Source organism: Protopterus annectens, chromosome 13.part0, assembly GCF_019279795.1.
Source record: "Protopterus annectens isolate FY-2018-M chromosome 13.part0, PAN1.0, whole genome shotgun sequence".
Taxonomy (NCBI): Eukaryota; Metazoa; Chordata; order Ceratodontiformes; family Protopteridae; genus Protopterus; species Protopterus annectens.
This window is the reverse complement of record NC_056747.1, coordinates 132,103,040-132,122,302: the sequence shown is the minus strand read 5'-3', so window position 1 is coordinate 132,122,302 and position 19,263 is coordinate 132,103,040. Positions and strand designations below refer to the sequence as shown.

The following is a 19,263-nucleotide window of genomic DNA, read 5'->3' as shown; positions in this document are numbered from 1 at the left end:
CTGGTTCCCCGTACTTCACTCTTTAGTCAAGGGCAGTCACCACAAGTTACCCCACAAGGTGGACCTTCTCACACAACAAAAGGAAACCTAATCCATCCTCGCCTACAGATGCTAGCACTAACAATCTGGGTGATAAACTTCTAATTCCTTTTAGAGACCACTATTTAGGGGACGTGCTTACAGTCTTGAGGGAGGCCAGGAAACCTGCTACTAGAAAATTATACTTATCAAATGGGACAGATTCTCAAAATGGTGTCTATGTTAAGACAGGGACCCCAGCCAGGCAGACCCTTCCCTAGTCCTTACATGTGTGTGTGAACTTATTAACAATGACCTTTCTTACTACTCAATGAAAATACATCTGTCAGCCATGTCTGCCTGCCTGTCTCTAGACCCCCCTTTTACTGTCCAGGCTAGTTGTTGTTTTCTTGAGGGGTTTTACACATCAGACTACCTAGAAAATCCATCCCACCACCCTGGGATCTGAACTTTGTCTTGGAGAAGCTAACAGCCCCTTTGAACTGGCTAGCAATGCTACTTTATAGTTTCATAGCTTCATAGTATAGTACTAGGCGATCTGCCCTAGGGCATTTATAAGCCTAGCCATAGTGTACGTGGCTTTCGCCACCCCATGTAATGATACAAAAGTGTACAAAATAAATTTAGTTTACTGTGCCTCTGTCTAGTAGTGACACAGAGATGATCCCCGGGGTAAACCTACGATCACCCATCCACTCGTCAAGATTTCTCTTGAAGAGAGTCAGTGAGGGGCTCTGCCTAACATGGACTGGGATCCTGTTCCAGAGTGCCGGAAGCCTCTAGGTTATGAATCTGTCCCTCCAGCATGTCCTATTCATATTTGTGCTGAGGTTTAGATCTTTAGCTCTTGTGGCTCTGGTGGATTTGGATTTTTTGAGGTGGAGCATGTCCATTAATTCCAGATTGGACATGGCCTTGTACGTCAGGCACAGATCACCTCTGAGCAGTTGATATGCTACTGAATAGAGCTGGAGCTTCTTTAGTCTGGCAGCATATGACATATGTTGGAGACCCTTTATCCTCTTGGTGAGGTACTTTTGGGGTCTCTCCAGCTGCTGCAGGTGCCGGGAGAGGTACATACCAAATGGGGCATTGTACTCAATCATAGGCCTGATAAGGGAGGAATATAGGGGTACAATGACATCCTTTGATCTGGATGTGAATCCCTTCATGATAAGGTGGGCAAGGTAGAAGGTCTTTCTAACCACTTTGGCGACGTGGGTGTCAAATGAGAGGTCACTGTCAACTTGGGTCCCCAGGTCTCTGATTACTTTTTCCATACTTGATGGATTACCACCTATGTGGTAATTTGTGGGTACTTTGTTTTTCCCAAAGGGGATGACTATACATTTTTTGGCATTTAGTTTAAGGCCATGACTCTGGCACCAGTCTGTTTCTGTAAGGCCCCTCTGAAGGATGCATGTGTCAGCTGGTGTATCGACTATGGCGCCTAGTTTGCAGTCATCTGCGAACTTTGTCAGCCACAACCCCCCTATGTTTGCCTGCACATCTGAGAAATAAATGCCGAACAAGAGGGGTCCCAAGACAGAGCCCTGTGAGACTCCACTTGTGACTGGCTTAGAATCTGACATAGCTCCAGCTATTCTGACCTTGTGTATTGTGGGTTCTGTTCTTTAGCCAGTTTGCAACCCATCTTGTGACATACGGGTTTACATTTAAGTTGTTGAGCTTGTCTATGATGCCTGAGTGGGGTATTGTGTCGAAGGCTTTTGCCAGGTCCAGGTAGGCTGTATGAACTGCTTTGCCCTCATCGATGGCTCTAGTGACTGTTTCAAAAAAGTCCACCAGGTTCAAAAGGCAGGATCTGCCTTTTACAAAGTCGAACTGGGTAGGGTCAATTGTCTGTAGGTCAACGATGTATTTGTTTGAGTTCCATAATGATCCTTTCCATAGCTTTGCAGACCAGGCTGGTTAAGCTTATGTGGGGCGGTAGTTTCCAGGGTCTGTAGAGGTGCCTCCTTTGTGGAGTGGGACCACTGTTGCTGTACGCCAGTGTTCAGGTACATATCCTGTAGTAAGGCTAAGATTAAACAGCATTCTTATGTGCGGGTTTAGCTCCTCTAGGAGTTCACGTAGCACGCGACCTGGGACACCGTCGGGTCCCATTGATGCTGTATTTTTAGCCTTGCTGAGAGCAGTTCTCACCTGGACATCTGAGATGTCAGGGAGGTTGCATTCAGCTGGGATAAATATTTCATCTTTTGGGGGTGAGGGATGGGAGAAATTTGCACTGAACCTGTCTGCCAGTATGTTGGCAATATCTGTGGGTTCAGTGTATTTCTTGCCGATATGAACTAACTCTGAGCATATCTGAGGGTTTCCGCCCAGGTTTCTAACATAGCTGAAGAAGGCCTTGTGGATGTCCTTCAAGGATGCATCTGCAGTCCTAACAAATGGGTTGTCCTGCCTCAGGCAGCCCTTCGGTCGGCCGGATTCCAAAGTCTGGGTCTGGCCTCGGCTGATGTCGCACTTCACCCGACGTCATTGCTGCTGGGGGGTATAAAGGCATCAGCCGACTCCATTTTCCTCCGTCTTTCTTGCCGCGCGGTGCCCGAAGCAGAAGCTGTTCGCCCGTGCCGGTCGGTCAGATCCAGAGATTTCTACTACCGAAGACTTCTAAAAAAGCTAAGTACCCCGTTGGGGACTCTTTCTTGCCTCAGCCGATGTCAGAAAAAGTAAATAATTGTTTAACTTGTGGGAAACAAATACCTCATAAGGATTTCCACTCTTACTGCCTTCCTTGCTTAGGCCCAGACCACGACGTATCAGCTTGTTTAGCCTGTGCTTCCTTCAACCGACGGACGCTTAGACGTCAGTCGGAGTTTGCAGAAGAGTTTTTTGGTCCCGCTTTTGCATATAAAATGCCGTCGGAGACTCCGACTACACATTTAGCTAAAAAACTCAAGGAAAAGGACCGACACTTACGGCCCGCAGTTTCGGCTGAAACCTCGGTTAGGCCTACCGTGAGTGTCTCGGTTTCGGCTGAAACAGAGTCCTCGGTTCTTCCTTCGGCAGAAAGCATGCCTCCGATAACCGAGGCCACACAGGCCATGGCTGAATCGGCTTCAGTTATTACTGCTGCAGAAGCAGTCACCCAGGATTTGTCAGACACTATTCCTTTAGACATCTCTACTCCTGCACGTGGGGCTGCTAGACCCCCTGCTTCTATGTCTATCAAGGCCTTTTCCAGGGCTAAAGCAGCCAAAATTTCCAAGGCCTTACCTACTAAAGCTCCCTCTCACAGGCCTACTTTTAGTTCCCAGATACTCAGCCTTGCTGAGGACCTTATTTCTTTGATCTGGGGGTCCCAATCTCATCCAGACAGGGCCTGTCAACCCCCTGCAGATAAGAGGCCTAGGACTGAACCACCTGAACCTCTCTCTTCAGACTATTCCTCGGATGGCTCAGATTTATCTGACCATCAGGAAGGCCCATATTCACCTTATGAGGATTCTGATGCAGAAGACTCCATACCTTCTGCTTCTCCTCCTGAAGAATTTTCTTTTGGGGAAACCCTACACTCAATGAGGGAACACTTCCAATGGCAGGGCCAGGATTTTTCAGATTCAAGGAAAAGGCTAAGGACTTTTTTACATTTACCACAGCATAGGCCTTTAGCCATACCTCCTGTACTATCTGTTGTTGATGATGCATATAATGATGCCAGTACTGCCCCTGATTCTCTTCCTCCGGCCCCTGCAAAGCCTGACAGATATTACAGGGTCCCGGACTCTCACCACCACTTGTGTAAGGCTCATGTTGCAGACCCAGAAACCATTTCTCAGGGCCCTAAAGGTGTTGCAGCTGCCTCTGCCAAAAACCCTCTTCCCTCTGAAAGGGAATCTAGAGCATTGGAGAGATGGGGTAAAAAAGTTTATACATCTGCTACTCTTTCTGCCAGGGCCTTAAACTGTCAATTTCACATGATACAGTACCAGGAATTTTTATTAGACCAGCTAAATAAAAAACTGTCCTCTCCTGAACCTATAGACCGCAAGTCCCTTCAGGAATTGGTACATAACTCTCAGCAGGTCAGTAATCATTTTTTAAAATGTGGCTTTGATGCACAGGAGGCTTCTTTTAGATCAGCTATGACTGGAGCAGTGATTCGAAGGCATGCCTGGTTAAAAGAGCAATCCTTGCCAGACCATGTTAAGTCAAAACTCCTAGATGCTCCTATGGAGAAGCACAGTTTGTTTGGCTCCCCAGCACAGGAGGTTCTAAAGAAAGTGGAAGAAAAAGCAAAATCTGTCCAAACAGTCAAGGATTTTTTACAGGTCCAACCTCCGAGGTTTAGCAGGAATTGGCCCTCGAAAAATTGGTCCTTTCCAGACACATCCAAAGCACAGAGAGGCAGAAATAGACGTCCAAGAGGCAGAAACCAATCACGAGGTGCCTACAGGGGTCGTCAATGGCAACCTGCCAACCAGAGAAGTGCTGCCACAGCTGCCACTACAACCACTTCCACAGGACAGACACAATGACTTGACTCTCATTCCGCCTACCAGGGAACAACTAGAAGCACCCTTGGGCGGAAAGCTAGCTTTATTTTCAGAAAACTGGCATTGCATTACAGGAGACAAATGGACTTTACAAACAATAGACAAGGGCTACAGGTTTCACTTCCACACTCTACCAAAAAGGAGAGGAATGCCAAACCTTCCACCAAGCCAAAAAACAGAAGCTCTAAAACAAATCATCAGTTTACTAAAGATGAGAGCAATAGAAAAGGTACCACCTATGGAGCAAGGCCAAGGATTTTACTCCAGACTATTTCTTGTACCAAGAAAAGAAAATCAATGGAGGCCTATTCTTGACTTGTCCGCACTGAACACATACCTCATTGTTCCAAAATTCAAAATGCTGACCCTCCAGCAACTTCTTCCCATGCTGGGCAAGGAGTCTTGGCTGGTGACTCTAGATCTCAAGGAGGCATACCTGCACGTCCCTACACGACCAGATTGCAGAAGACACCTCAGATTTCTTGCAGGATCAGAGTATTATCAATTCTCAGCATTACCCTTTGGCTTATCTACTGTGCCCAGAGTATTCACGAAATGCCTGGCATCAGTAATTGCTCATTGCAGGCTTCAGGGAATTCACATTTACCCATACCTGGACGACTGCCTAATACAAGCGGACAGCAAGACAAAATTAATAAAGGATTTGGCCGATGTCATACACCTGTTGCAAGCCTTGGAATACACAGTCAACATTCAAAAGTCAAGGCTAGTACCATCCCAAAGGATAACATTTCTGGGTGCAGAACTGGATACAACAACTCAGATGGCTTTTCTCACAGAAGAAAAACAAAAGCAACTACCAGTCTATTTCATGGCACTAACAACACAAACTCAGCTTACGGCAAGGAAAATCCTGCAAGCCCTGGGTTACATGGCATCCTGCATAATATTGATTCCGCATGCCAGGCTGCATATGAGAAAGTTACAATGGTACCTAAGGAATGTATGGTCTCAACACAAGCACAGTCTAGAAGCCCAGATACCAATTATTCCATGCCTGAAGAAAGAATTCCTGTGGTGGGCTCAGGCCTGTCAGATAAACAGAGGATTGCCTTTCCACAAACCACATCCAGGCCAGACAATCACCACGGACGCCTCAGACCTAGGCTGGGGGGCACACATGGAAGACAAGTGTATACAAGGCCTATGGTCCCAAGACCAGTTGAATCTTCACATAAATCTAAAGGAGATGCTGGCAGTGAAACATGCAATCGAGGCATTCAGACCATTCCTCCAACAAGGACACCTGCTGATAAGGACAGACAACACCACAGTTACGTGGTACATCAACAAACAGGGTGGTACTCACTCATACCCTCTATGCCAGATGGCAATGGACCTGTGGCATTTGGCCCTAAATCTCAACATTCATCTGCAGGCCAGATTTGTACCAGGGAAATAAAATTCACTAGCAGACACCTTAAGCAGAACTACCACGGATGCGGATGCTGCATCCAGATATCTTCAGAACCATAACAAAGAAATGGGGAATGCCAGAGAAAGACCTGTTCGCCTCCCCACACAACCACCAATTGAAGAAATTCTGCTCAAGAGTATACCACCCACTTGCCTGGAGGGTGGACTCTCTATCCTTCAGCTGGAAAAACCTGACAGCATATGCATTTCCACCTCTTCCTTTGATGTACAAAGTCCTACTGAGGATCAGAGAGGAACAGCCAAAGGTAATTCTGATAGCTCCGGACTGGCCAAGACAACATTGGTACCCGCTTCTGAGAAGCATGTCTCGGGCACACTCATGGCCTCTACCTCTATGCCCTTTACTTCTAACACAGAACAACTACAAGACCCTGCATCCAAACTTGAAGACACTGCAGCTAACTGCTTGGAATATCCCATGAAACAAAATCAACCAGATTTATCTCAGAGGGTTAAGGACATTATCCTGGAGGCTCGCAGACCCTCCACAAGGAAAACATACTCAGCCAAATGGAAAAGATTCCTCATTTGAAGTGCAGCAAAGGGAGAAAATGTCTCAATGGCAAACATAGCACACATCCTGGAATACTTAGCAGAACTGTTCCACAATGGCCTATCCTACTCCTCCATTAAGATTCATGCATCAGCAATTTCAGCAGAGTACAACATGGATCCTCCTGTCTTCTCTCACCCTTTACTCAGGCAGTTTTTGAGGGGAATCAAAAACGTAAAGCCTCCAAGGAAGCCACCTCTGCTTGCATGGGATCTCAACTTTGTGCTGGAAAAACTAACACTTCCTCCTTTTGAACCAGCAGCAACAGCAGACTTACAGTTCTTATCGTGGAAAACTGCATTCCTGCTAGCAATCACTTCAGCAAGAAGAGTATCTGAGTTACAGGCATTAATGGCAGTACAGCCTTTCCTTATCTTCCATCAGGATAGTGTCTCTGAGAACCAATCCTACTTTTATGACAAAGGTGGTCTCCAGGGTATCCTTGAACCAAGCTATACATTTACCTACATTCTTCCCCAACCCACAGAACAGGGGGGAAAGACTACTACACACCTTGGATGTGCACAGACAACTACGCTACTACCTGGACAGAACTAAAACCAGCAGAAAAACTGACCAGCTTCTGGTAGCATATGCAACAGGAGTGCAAGGAAAAGCAATTTCAAAACAGACAATCTCAAAATGGATAGGAAATTGCATTAGATTCTGCTACTCTTTTCATGGAAAGACAACTCCTGAAAATATCAGGCCTCATTCCACAAGAGCTATAGCCACCACTACAGCTTTCCTACGAGGAGTGGCTACCAAAGACATTTTAGAAGCTGCTACTTGGAGCTCCGTGCATACATTTGCCAAGCATTATAATCTTCCTTTATACTCCAGATCCCGAGCAGGTTTTGCAACTGCTGTTTTGCAAGGGATCTTAACTACACCATCATTATCTTAGTGCCTCCTCCCCCAGTTTGGCTATGGTATTCTACCCATTTGTTAGGACTGCAGATGCATCCTTGAAGGACATAGTACAGTTTTGTACCTACCATAAATGTAGATGTCCGATAGGTATGCATCTGCAGTCAGGATTACCCACCCTCCTTCCCCTCTGTGGTATTCCTAGGGTACTTACCCCACTTTTAGCTAGCTGGGGGAATCTATTATGGTGTATTTGTTTGTATATATATATGTATATATATATATATATATATATATATATATATATATATATATATATATATATTTTGCTCTCTATTGTTTGGAATTATCTGCATTTATCCAAATTTAGCCTTCCTAGAGGGCACCTGGCATCTGGGGCAAGAAACACTGAGGAAAATGGCGTCGGCTGATGCCTTTATACCCCAGCAGCGATGACGTCGGGTGAAGTGCGACATCAGCAGAGGCCAGATCCAGACTTTGGAATCCGGCCGACCAAAGGGCTGCCTGAGGCAGGACAACCCATTTGTTAGGACTGCAGATGCATACCTATCGGACATCTACATTTATGGTAGGTACAAAACTGTACTTTATCTTTAGTGTCCTTAGCGATTTTTCTCTCAAAGTTGGCCTTGGATGATTTTGAGCCAATGTAGTTTTTTGCTAGTGCTGATCAGAGATGCCTTCCCTTTATGGGATTTTGCTCTGTATTGCAGTAGCTTCCTTCTCTTGTTATAAAGTTTGTTTACAACTCTATATGTGGAAAACTGTACATTTGGTCGCCGTCACTTCTTCCAGGAGAGTGTCAGTTGCAGGCATTCATGGCCTGCCCCCCTACACTGTCCACAAGGACAGGATGACCTTACACACTTAACCCTTCCTTCATGCCTAAGTGGTAAATGAGCTGTCCTTAAATCAATCTATTCATCTGCCTAGCTTCTTCCCCTCTCCAACTAACAAGAGTGAGAGGATTCTCCATTCCCTGGATGTGCACAGACAACTTAGATTCTACCTAGACAAAAGTAAACCCTTCAGAAAATCTGAACAGCTTTTTGTCTCCTTCCGCCCCACGGCTTTGGGCAAGGCAGTTTCCAAGCAAGCGATCTCAAGATGGATCAGAAAATCCATTAATTTCTGCTACACACACCATGGCAAACCTTTACTCCAGAGGTATGGCTACTTCCAAAGCCTTACTCAAAGGTCTGGGCACGGCCTCCATTTTAGAAGCTGCCATCTGGTCCACTATCCTCACCTTTACCAAGCACTACAAACTAGATAGTCTCCAAAGCCAGGCCAGGCTTTGCTAGGACAATCCTGCACGGGTTTCTGGAATCTTCCACCTCTACTGCCACCCTTACCTCTAACTAGTTGTGGTGTACTCCCACATTAAGAATACTGCAACATAGGAATAGAAGGACATAGAACAGTTGTGTAAAATCTTACCATAACCATAGATGTCCTTCTCTTCCATGTTGCAGTATTCCATTCCTCCCATCTTCCCCCTTCATTACACGGGACTTACTAACCTAGCTACTAGCTTTTAGGAAGCTCTACCCTTAACCAAGAGCAACAAGCCAACATATGACACTTGGCTCTTCTAGCTGACAATTTATTCCTCTCTTAAGAATGTCCCCTCTGGCCTTCAAAATCTGAGGTCCGTGCATGCAGACGTCACATTTAAGGTCCCTGGTTTTATGGCCCTACGTGTGGCATCCCGAGCACCTACAGCAACCACGCTTAAGCGTTTGTATAGGAGCCGATGTCTTTTCGCCTGAGGCAGGAAATCGCACAGTAAGAATACTGCAACATGGAAGAGAAGGACAACTATGCTTTATGGTATGATGATGCACAGCTGCAACATGGAAGAGGACGACTTCTATGGTTATGGTATGATTTTACACAACTATTCTTTCTGTCTGGATAAGACAAAAGGATAAGACTTCCTCCACCTGTCTCTGGCTGAGCTTTGGTACTCTCCTACAGGTGAGAATACTGCAACATGAAAATGGAACATTATTCCTTTCCCCCTCTCCTACACGCATAGGACCTTTTCCCTTTCTGGATGGCATTTTTGTAGCTGCTGTTTAACTGTTGTTTGATTGAGCATTCAGTTCTGAGATCTGTGCGTGCAGACACATTTATGGCCCACTCTTTATGGTCCCAGGGTGTGAAGTCCCACGCACCTTATGGGTCTTACATGAATGAGCGATCAAAATGTCGTTGCCATGCTCAACATGCTTTGATCGCTCGATCATGTCATCAAAACCCAAAAAGACTGAAAGAAACAAAACCGAAAGATTGTGTTTGTGCCACTCCAAACATACAACACACACATACAACCAATTCATACAACCCCCTACACACTCGCATCACTCAAACACCTACACAAGCACGCATACTTTTAAAACAAAGTGGGCCCCCCCCCCCCCCCCCAACTAAATATACCAACTCCGAGATCGCTGTACATTGGGGAAAGGGCAATTTCCCGGTAATCGTGTAAGCGATTACCGGGACATTGCCCTTTCCCCAATGTACAGCGATCTCGGAGTTGGTATATTAAATAAAGCAGCCTCTTACGAAGCCATTCCTGACAGTGTAGTGAGTTTGTCACACGCTACACTCACCAGGAAGGCAGACCAAAACATTTCAGAACTCCAAATTTCAACATTTGGAAGTTCCGATTCCATGAATGGTCGATCAAAGTATGTTGAGTATCTTGTACTCAACATTTTGATCGCTCGTTCATGTAATATAGACCCCACCTTACAGCCGCCAGGCTAAGCTTTTGTATTGGAGGCAGACGTTCGGGTCGCCTGAGGTGGAGAATCCCACATGTGAGAATACTGCAACATGGAAGAGGACATCTGTGGTTGTGATTAAGATTTTACACAACTAATCTTTCTTTATCTTTGGTTGTTGTACTCTGTTGAGCCACTCTGATTCAGCTTAACTTCTGCTTTTAAGTATACATGCAAGTAACTAAACAAAATTGATTTTTTTAAAATGTTTGTTTTCCATTTTAAAAATGCATCAGATGCATTAATACTTGCCAAATGGTATTTTTCTCTGCAGGTGGTGATAGGGGAATGCCAGGGCAACCAGGGCCAGGTCATGTGATGAATCGGGGTGGAATGGCTGGGTAAGATGCATTTTGCATGATACTTTTCATGCTTGTTTTGATTACGTACTATGTCTTCAGTTTGCAGACTTCTGTGTGATCCAAGAAAGCATGGAAATAATTTTGGTGGTGTTGGAACTAAGTGTTTTACTACTACATGAAACTACAAAAAAAAAAAGAAAAGAAAAAAACATTTTGCATTGGTTTGGCTTAAGCTTCAGTTTTGTAGGGGCATGTCATTTTTTGAGGCCATCTCAGCCAGCAGATATTTTGTATGCAGCACCGTTGAATCCCCCCCCCCCCCCCTTTTCATGATTGTGTCTCCTTTCAACTGATTACTGCAATTGTGTGGAATTTGCAAGAAAACCCCAGGGAGGGAAAACACTCCTGGAGTATGGTTGTTACAAAGTAAGATGCCAGGATACAGATGTTTGAGCTGCCATGTATTTCTTTAGTGGAAACTCTCACTACCAAAATGATACAGAAGGAACACTTTTGCAAGGAGGTCAAGGAAGCAAAGACCTTTGTAAGAGATATTACGGACAGAAGTTGACCGTAAGTGTCCTGCAGGCTTTCGGATGTTTTCCATTTCATGGTGGCATGTGATGTATCCAGCGGCTGTCCAACTCCTTGGAAAGGCAAACAGATTTTAGCATATCCTCCCAAGTCAAGTACTATGAGGAAAGTGCATCCTTTAGGATGGCAGGCTTTCAGCGACAGTGATGTCTGAGGGAAGATTTCTCTCCATCGTTAAGACCTCTAGAAGCAAGGCACAGTAGGGCGGTAGGCTGAAGATCTCACCAGACAATGTATTGGAGAAATTTTTTTTTTGCTGCTACATAGGGCAACATCCACAGAATGACCTGAGCCTTGGGCTGTTGACCCATCCCAGAAGTCCTTTGAGTTTTATTTTTTTGTTTAGGACTTCAGAAGTTTGGTGGTAGACACCTTTCTTCAGTGACAAGGGAGCATTGCAAAAAAATCCCCGTTGATTCCTTCAGAACAGGTGAAGATAAATGTCCAGGTAACCATTGAGCTTTGTGTTTCGCTGTTGCAGTCATCACCTGTGGGTTATCCCTGCTGTGGTAGCCCTCGGCCGGCCCGAATACCAGAGTCAATATTTTTCTGCATCGGCTGCTGTCTCTTGCTACTTGCCGTCAGGAAGGCAGCTGACGCCATTACATCAGGCTTTCTTGCCTTGGAGCCCATAGCAGAAGCAGTTCGCAAGTGTGCCAGTCGGTCGCTACTAGAGGTTGAATTACAGCTGAAAACTTCTAAAGCCAAGTACCCCGTTGGGGATACTTTTTTTCTTGCACGAACTGATGTCCGAAAAAGTTAACAATTCTCTGTCTGTGGAAAGCAAATACCAAACCGAGACTTCCGTTCCTATTGCGTCACTTGTTTAGACCCAGACCACGATGTCCCCCTTTGCCGGATATTCTTAGTGTTTCACTGTTGCAGTTATTACATTTGGGTTATCTGCTTGCAGGTAGCCCTCAGTCAGCCTGATAAAGTCTTGGGTCCTGTGTCTGTTGCTGTTCCTTCTTCCATGATGTCAGGGGTATAAAACATGCAGCAGACACCATTACATCAGTCTTTCTTACCGTGCGGTGCCCGAAGCAGAAGCAGTTCGCAAGTGCTGGTTGGCCGACTCCTGAAATTTTCATTTTCGAGTTTCAGAACCGAAGTCTTCAACTAAAAGCTTAGTACCCCGTTGGGGAAACTTTTTCTTGCTCTTAACTGATGTCAGTTGTTGCGTCTTTCGGCTTTTCCCGGTTAGGGGTCGCCACAGCGGAACTCTGGTCTGCTAATGATTGGCAGTAGATTTTTACGTGCTGTGTTGCCGGCCCTGACGCACAACCATCAACGAAGGTACGCCCATTCACGCATGTCTCCACACAGAAGACGCTCTAGCTGAGAATCAAACAGGACAACGTCTTACTGTTAGGCGACAATTCTACCGCAGCACCACCACTGCAGTCTTAACCGATCTCAGTAAAAGTAAATAATTGCATTACTTGTGGAAAGCAAATACCTCAAAGATTTTCATTCGTACTGTATTCCTTGCCTAGGCCCTGACCGCGACGTACCTCACTGTTGGTTTTGTGCCTTATTTAAACCATGAACTATCAGCCATCTGTATATTTACGCTTCTAAATATTTTGGTGTTCGGTTCAGTTATCATGATGTCTTTGGTCAGCCTTCCGACTACTGACATTCTGAAGAAATGCAAAGATAAAGACAGAGAGGCCACTTAGGTCCAAAGCTGCCGACGATGCTTCTCCTAAGCCAGTCGCCAGTGAGGTGCTTTCGCAGCCCTGATACCCACTACTTCTGATTCGCAGGCCTCTACTGAGACCCATTCTGAGTCTGGTAATGCAGAGCAATGCTTCAACTGTGGAACCTGCGGATGTCTCTACCTTGGATGGGTCCGGCGCCGCTGTGCAGTCCCCGGCTTCTGAGGGTGTATTCAGGCCTACTGACTTGCGTATTAAACTGACGCCATCTTCTTCAAGGCCTAAATCTCGAACCATTCCTAAAAAACTGACGCCCAGACTGCATAGACAAGCCTCTGTGCCTAAAAAACAGATAAGAATGGCTGAAGATCTTATTACTCTAATCAGGGGAAGCCGGCCTTCCCCCTCTAAGAAACCTAGGACTGGGTTTGTTTATGATACTTCTGACCAGGATTCTGAAATTTGTTTCTTCTGATGACCAGGATATACTCTTATCTACCTATGAGGATTCTGATGCTGAGGACTCCATTCACTCTGCTTCCCCCAGAGGATTTCTCTTTTGGTGAAACCTTGCATACTCTCAGGGAGCATTTTCGTTGGGAAAGTCAGGATTTCTTGGATTCTAAAAAGAGGCTTAGGGGTTTCTTACTCCTCCCCCAGCATAGGCTGTTAGCCATACCCTCCTGTACTAAACATTGTTGATGCATTTGCAGAATCTGGCTTGGCCCCTGACTCTACCTCCTGCTCCCAGAAAACCTGATAGATATTACAGGGTAAAAAAAAAACACAAAATAGAAGCAGCCAAACTGGATTTTACTTTTCTTTACTAGATGAATTCTGGTACCTCGGCCTTCGCCTTCACATGGAATAACATCACTTCACATCAACCTGTATTTATACACACCCTAATCAATCATCTAATTAAACAATTCATTATCATACATATTTTCACAACGATTTTAAAACACCTATGAAATATTTTTTCAACTATATAATACATCTTAAATCTCAAGATTCATCCCATTAGGAAATAAAGTTCCATAGTTAATAATGAATTTAGATTCCATATATAATAATTTAGTTTGAAAATTCATATTGGTTTCCCCTTGTCCAAATGGCTTTGCCAAAACACTATATTCAAATCCAGTGCATTCTCCGTTACGAAACTGATGAAAATGACTAGCAACAGGACTGTCCAATCTGCTATTTGTAATGTCTCCTACATGTTCTAAAATTCTTAATTTTACCCTACATTTTGTCTGTCCTATATACCATCTTTTCTTTTCACATTTGCATCCAATAATGTATATTACCCCAAAAGAATTACAATCAAAGTGATCAAGTGCTTGATATAAGACCCCATTGATTTTTTGGCCATCCAAATTGATAAATTTCTCGCAAACCTTACATTTTCCACATGCAAAAGAGCCTGCATTTGAAACTTTTCCTTTTTTACTCTTACTTCTAACCAATTCTTTCAAATTTTTACATCTAGTATAGGAAAAAATGACATTATTTGGTATAATATTTCTCAAAAAGTCATCACTGGTATTAATTGGCCATGTATTTAATACAATTCTTTTTAGGATGGAAGAAAAAGGTGAAAATTTATTAACAAAAAATATTTTATCCATTTCTCTAAATTTGTTTCTCTTATTTATGTAATGGTTTATAAGATGGCTTATTCACAACCATCCTACTATTATTCCTACCAACACCCCCATGGCCATTTGGATTTAGTATCCTTTCAACATTAAACCTGTGCAAACTAATATTGTCCCAAGAATAAACCCCGGGCAACTAATTTTTGACAAATGTCAAATTCTCTTTGAATATTAATAACTTCGGATGTATTAGCAGCAATTCGTTTAAATTCACCCAAAGGTAAAGAATTGATTAAATGACTACTATGCATGATGGTGGCATGTAAAAAATTATTTACAGCTGTGCTTTTGTGGAAAGGCTTGTGTTCTATTTTACCATCTGAACCCACATAAAATTGTACGTCCAAAAACTTTATGGTATTGATATCAACTTCATAGGTGAAATCTAGACCCCATGGGTTGGATCTTAAACTCAGAATAAATTCATTGAAATCTTGGGGGTTACCTTTACACAAAAATAAAAGATCTATAAATCTTTTATAAATCAAAACATTATTTTGAAAAAACTTTTTTGTGTATAGGAATGTGTTCTCAAAATGTCCCATAAAAATGATGGCATAGGATGGCGCAAAACTGGCACCCATGGCTGTTCCCTCTTTTTGTAAAAAATACTTTAAATTCAAAAACATTGTGTGTAAGGCAAAACTCCAAAAGTGAAATAATAAAATGAGTTCTAGGTCCTTCTCCTAAATTGGTGTAAATAGCTTCCAAACCCCGTCGTGTAGAAATGGATGTATACAATGAAACTACATCTACACTAGCCCAATAATAATTTTCTTGCCAAATGGTTCCCCTAAAACAGTCACATACCTCTTATGCGACGGGATCCTATTTAAATATTGTTTTAACACAGAATCTAAAAAGATACCGACATTTTGTAAGAATGCCCCCCTACCTGAAACTATTGGACGTCCGGGTGGATTTGTTAAATCTTTATGTATCTTTGGCAAAAGATACAGATTTTTCCTGTTGGAGCTTTCATTTGGGTTCTTTGAATCCAGAAGTGTGTTTTTGTTCAAGATATTACAGGGTCCCTGACTCTCTCAAGTTCCTTTTCAAAAATCCTACTGCAGATGCTAAGACCATTTCACAGGGGCCCAAGGGCATTAAAGCTACTACTGCCAAAAATCCTACCCCCTCTGATAGAGACTCCAGGGCGCTGGATAGATGAGGTAAGAAGGTATATACTTCTGCAACTTTGGCCATTAGGGCCTTAAATTGCCAGTGTCATAAGTTGAAGTATCAGCAGCATATTGTTGGAGTCCTTAAACAGAAAATGATGTTTCCTGATTGTGCTGAAAATAAGGATTTACAGGATTTATTGCATTCAGCTGAGCAGGTTGGTAAACATACTTTGCAGTGTGGTTATGACTCTAGAGGCATCTTGCAGGGCTGCTGTAACTGGGTCTGTACTTAGAAGGCATGCTTGGCTTAAGGAGCAGTCCCTACCAGATCATGTTAAAGCAAAATTAGTGGATGCTCCCCTAATCCAGGACCACCTGTTTGGCAGAAAGAAGTTCTTAAAAAGATGGAAGAAAAGGCTAAATCTATGCAAACTGTTAATTTTTTTTTACAAGTACAACCTCCAAGATTTAGTAGGCATTGGCCTTCCAAGAATTGGTTCTTTCCTGCCTTCGGTCCAAACCCTAATCCAGCAGAGCTCCCAGGCTGCAGTCCCAGGGTGCGCACAGGACTAAGCAGTGGGGGGGCCTCCACTTCCAAATCTGGGAGTAATACGACCCCCCCCCCCCATGGTAAATTGTCTCAATGACTTCCTTTTAAAATTTCCAAGCACTAATAAACTGACTGCCCCTTGGGGGGGGGGGTGCTCTTCATGCAAAGAACTGGGAACTCATTACCCAGGACAAATGGGTTTTAAATGTAGGGTCCCAGGGGTACAAATTATCACTTCCACATGTTGCCAACACCAAGCGGGTGGCCAGACCTACCCCCAAATTAGTGGGCAGAGGCCCACAAAAAATACTTTCTGTTAAGCATGGGGGCTATTCAATTGGTACCAGAAGAGGAAAAGGGACAAGGTTTCTACTAGAGACTTTTCCTGGTACCCAGTAAAGACAATTCATGGCGTCCTATCCTGGACCTGTCTATTTTGGAGATTACAAAATTCAGAATGCTGACTCTTGGAGTTGCTTCCTATGACAGGCAAAGATGCCTGGTTGGCAACTCTAGATTTAAAAGAAGCATACCTGCACATCCCAGTCAGGGAATCTTGCAGAAGATACCTAAGATTCAAAGCAGGTTACACGCATTTATCAGTTTTCTGCACTGCCCTTTGGCTTATCTACTGCGTCCAGGGTATTCACAAAGTGCCTAGCTCCAGTTGTTGCATTTTGCAGGCAAAGAAATATTCAAATATACCCATACCTGGACTATTGTCTAATTCAGTCAGAAAGCCAGGACATACTTTTGAATCATCTGGCCTTTGTACAAAAGGTTCTGCCTTGTCTGGGGTACACCATAAATGAAAAGAAATCGCACCTGGTACCCTGTCAACAAATTGTATTCCTGGGAGCAAGCTTGAATACAACTTCACAGATGGCTTACCTCACGCCAGAGAAACAAATTCATTTAACAGCCTACTTCAAACAAATGGCCACAAAAACCCTGCTATCTGTAAGACAAATACTGCAAGCCTTGGGTTTCATGGCATCGTGCATTCTACTAATTCCATATGCCAGACTGCATATGAGAACACTACAATGGTATCTAAAAAGTCTTTGGACTCAGTATTACCACAGCTTGGAGACAGTAATTGTACTCATTCTGTGCCTGCAACAGGAGTTTCGATGGTGGGCAGAGGCCTGTCACCACAACAAGGGTCTGCCATTCAGTTTACCCACAGCCAGACAGACACTGACAACGGATGCATCAGATTATGCCTTTTGGGGGGGGGGGGGGCATATGGCAGGAATATGTATTCAGGGCACATGGCCTGCAAACCAGATGCATCTTCACATCAATCAAAAAGAGATGCTAGCTGTTCAAAATGCCCGGAGAGCTTTCAAGGATCTGCTTCCTCCAGGACAGCTACTGATGAAGACGGACAATACTACGGTCATGTGGTACATAAACAAGCAGGGAGGTACACATTCCTACTCCCTCTGCAGATAAGCAATGACCTTATTGAACACAGCATTGACTTATCAAGTTCACCTGCAAGCACAATTCCTGCCAGGAAAAACAAATACTGTGGCAGATGATCTAAGCAGAAACCTCATGGATCCCACGAATGGAAACTGGATCCACAAGTCTTCAACATAAGGAAATGGGGATGCCCAGACATAGATCTATTTGCTTCCCCTCACAACTGCAAATTGCAGAGATTTTGCACAAGGATTTATCACAAGCAAGCATGGAAAGTGGACGCCCTATCCTTCAGCTGGAAAAATCTAACGGTATATGCTTTCCCTCCACTGCCTCTCCTTCCCAGGGTACTCTTAAAGGTCAGACAAGAGAAGCCAAAAATGATACTGATTGCACCAGACTGGCCACGCCAGCACTGGTACCCAATCCTAAAGAGCTTGTCTCAAGGTCCAGCATGGGTATTTCCTCAAACTTCTCACTTGCTGGCTCAACAAAACAATCAGATTCTGCACAGCCAACTCAGGACCTTAAATCTGGCGGCATGGCAGATAATGTAGCCATTCAGAACACTCCTCTTTCAAAAGCTGTTATGAATGTTATCTTGGAGGCCCAGTACCAGAAAATCTTATGCAGAACAATGGAAGAGATTCTGTGCTTGGAACCAGGAACAAGGCATTGACACATGTGTACCAAATATCCCTCAGATTTTACAATACCTAACTGAGATGCTGAACAAAGGCCTTTCTCATCAATTAAGATTCATGCCTCTGCCATTTCAGCCCATTACAATACCGAACCACCTATCTTTTCTCATCCTTTAATAAGGCGGTATGTCGGAGGGACAAAAACATTAGGCCTCCAAGGAGAGCACCAATTCCGGCCTGGGAGCTCAATTATGTTTTGGAAAAACTCACTGCCTCCTTTCGAGCCAGCCTCAACAGCGGATATAAAATTCTTATCCTGGAAAACAGCTCTGCTCCTAGCATTAACCTCTGCAAGATGAGTTACAAGCACTCGTGGCTGTGGAAACTTTTATCATTTTTCATCCAGACAGGGTTTCTCTGAGGACAAACCCAACATTTATGCCTAAGGTGGTGTCCAGTGTGGCCTTCAACCAAACCATTCACTTGCCTACCTTTTATCCAAACCCACAGAACAAGGGTGAGAAAATTCTGCATTCTGTGGACATACACAGGCAGTTACACTTCTACTTGGACAGAACTAAAGCTTTCAGAAAGGCTGAGCAACTTTTAGTGTCTTATGCTGCAGGATCACAAGGAAAGGTTATCTCAGAACAGACCATTTCTAAATGGATAGGCCGTTGCATCCGTTTCTGCTATTTTCAGCATGGCAAATCAGTGCGTTGGGGCATTAGGCCTCATTCTACCAGAGCAGCAGCCACTTCGGCAGCCTTCCTCAGAGGAGTAACAACCAAAGATATCTTAGAGGCTGCAACTTGGAGTTCAGTGCACACTTTCACAAAGCGCTACCACTTACCTCTTTACTCTAAATCCAGAGCAGGCTTTGCCACTGCAGTTCCGCAGGGCCTCATAGCCTCTCCTAATCCTATTTAGTCCAGCCACCCATCCTCAGCTTTGGGATTCAACCCAAGAGTAATGACTGCAACAGTGAAACACGATGAACATAGTACAGTTGTGTACCTACCATAAATGTAGAT

The 19,263-nt window shown here is 44.1% G+C and overlaps 1 protein-coding gene across 2 annotated transcripts in view; it reads left to right on the top strand.

Annotated features, from left to right (window-relative positions):
* LOC122817656 (scaffold attachment factor B2-like) overlaps positions 1 to 19,263 on the top strand; it is a 1,188,489-nt gene that overhangs the window by 1,087,832 nt on the left and 81,394 nt on the right. For both annotated transcript variants that reach the window (XM_044090719.1, XM_044090720.1), the window contains exon 19: positions 10,534 to 10,600. In XM_044090719.1, the coding sequence (XP_043946654.1) occupies positions 10,534 to 10,600 (67 nt within the window). The remainder of the gene's footprint in view (positions 1 to 10,533; positions 10,601 to 19,263) is intronic.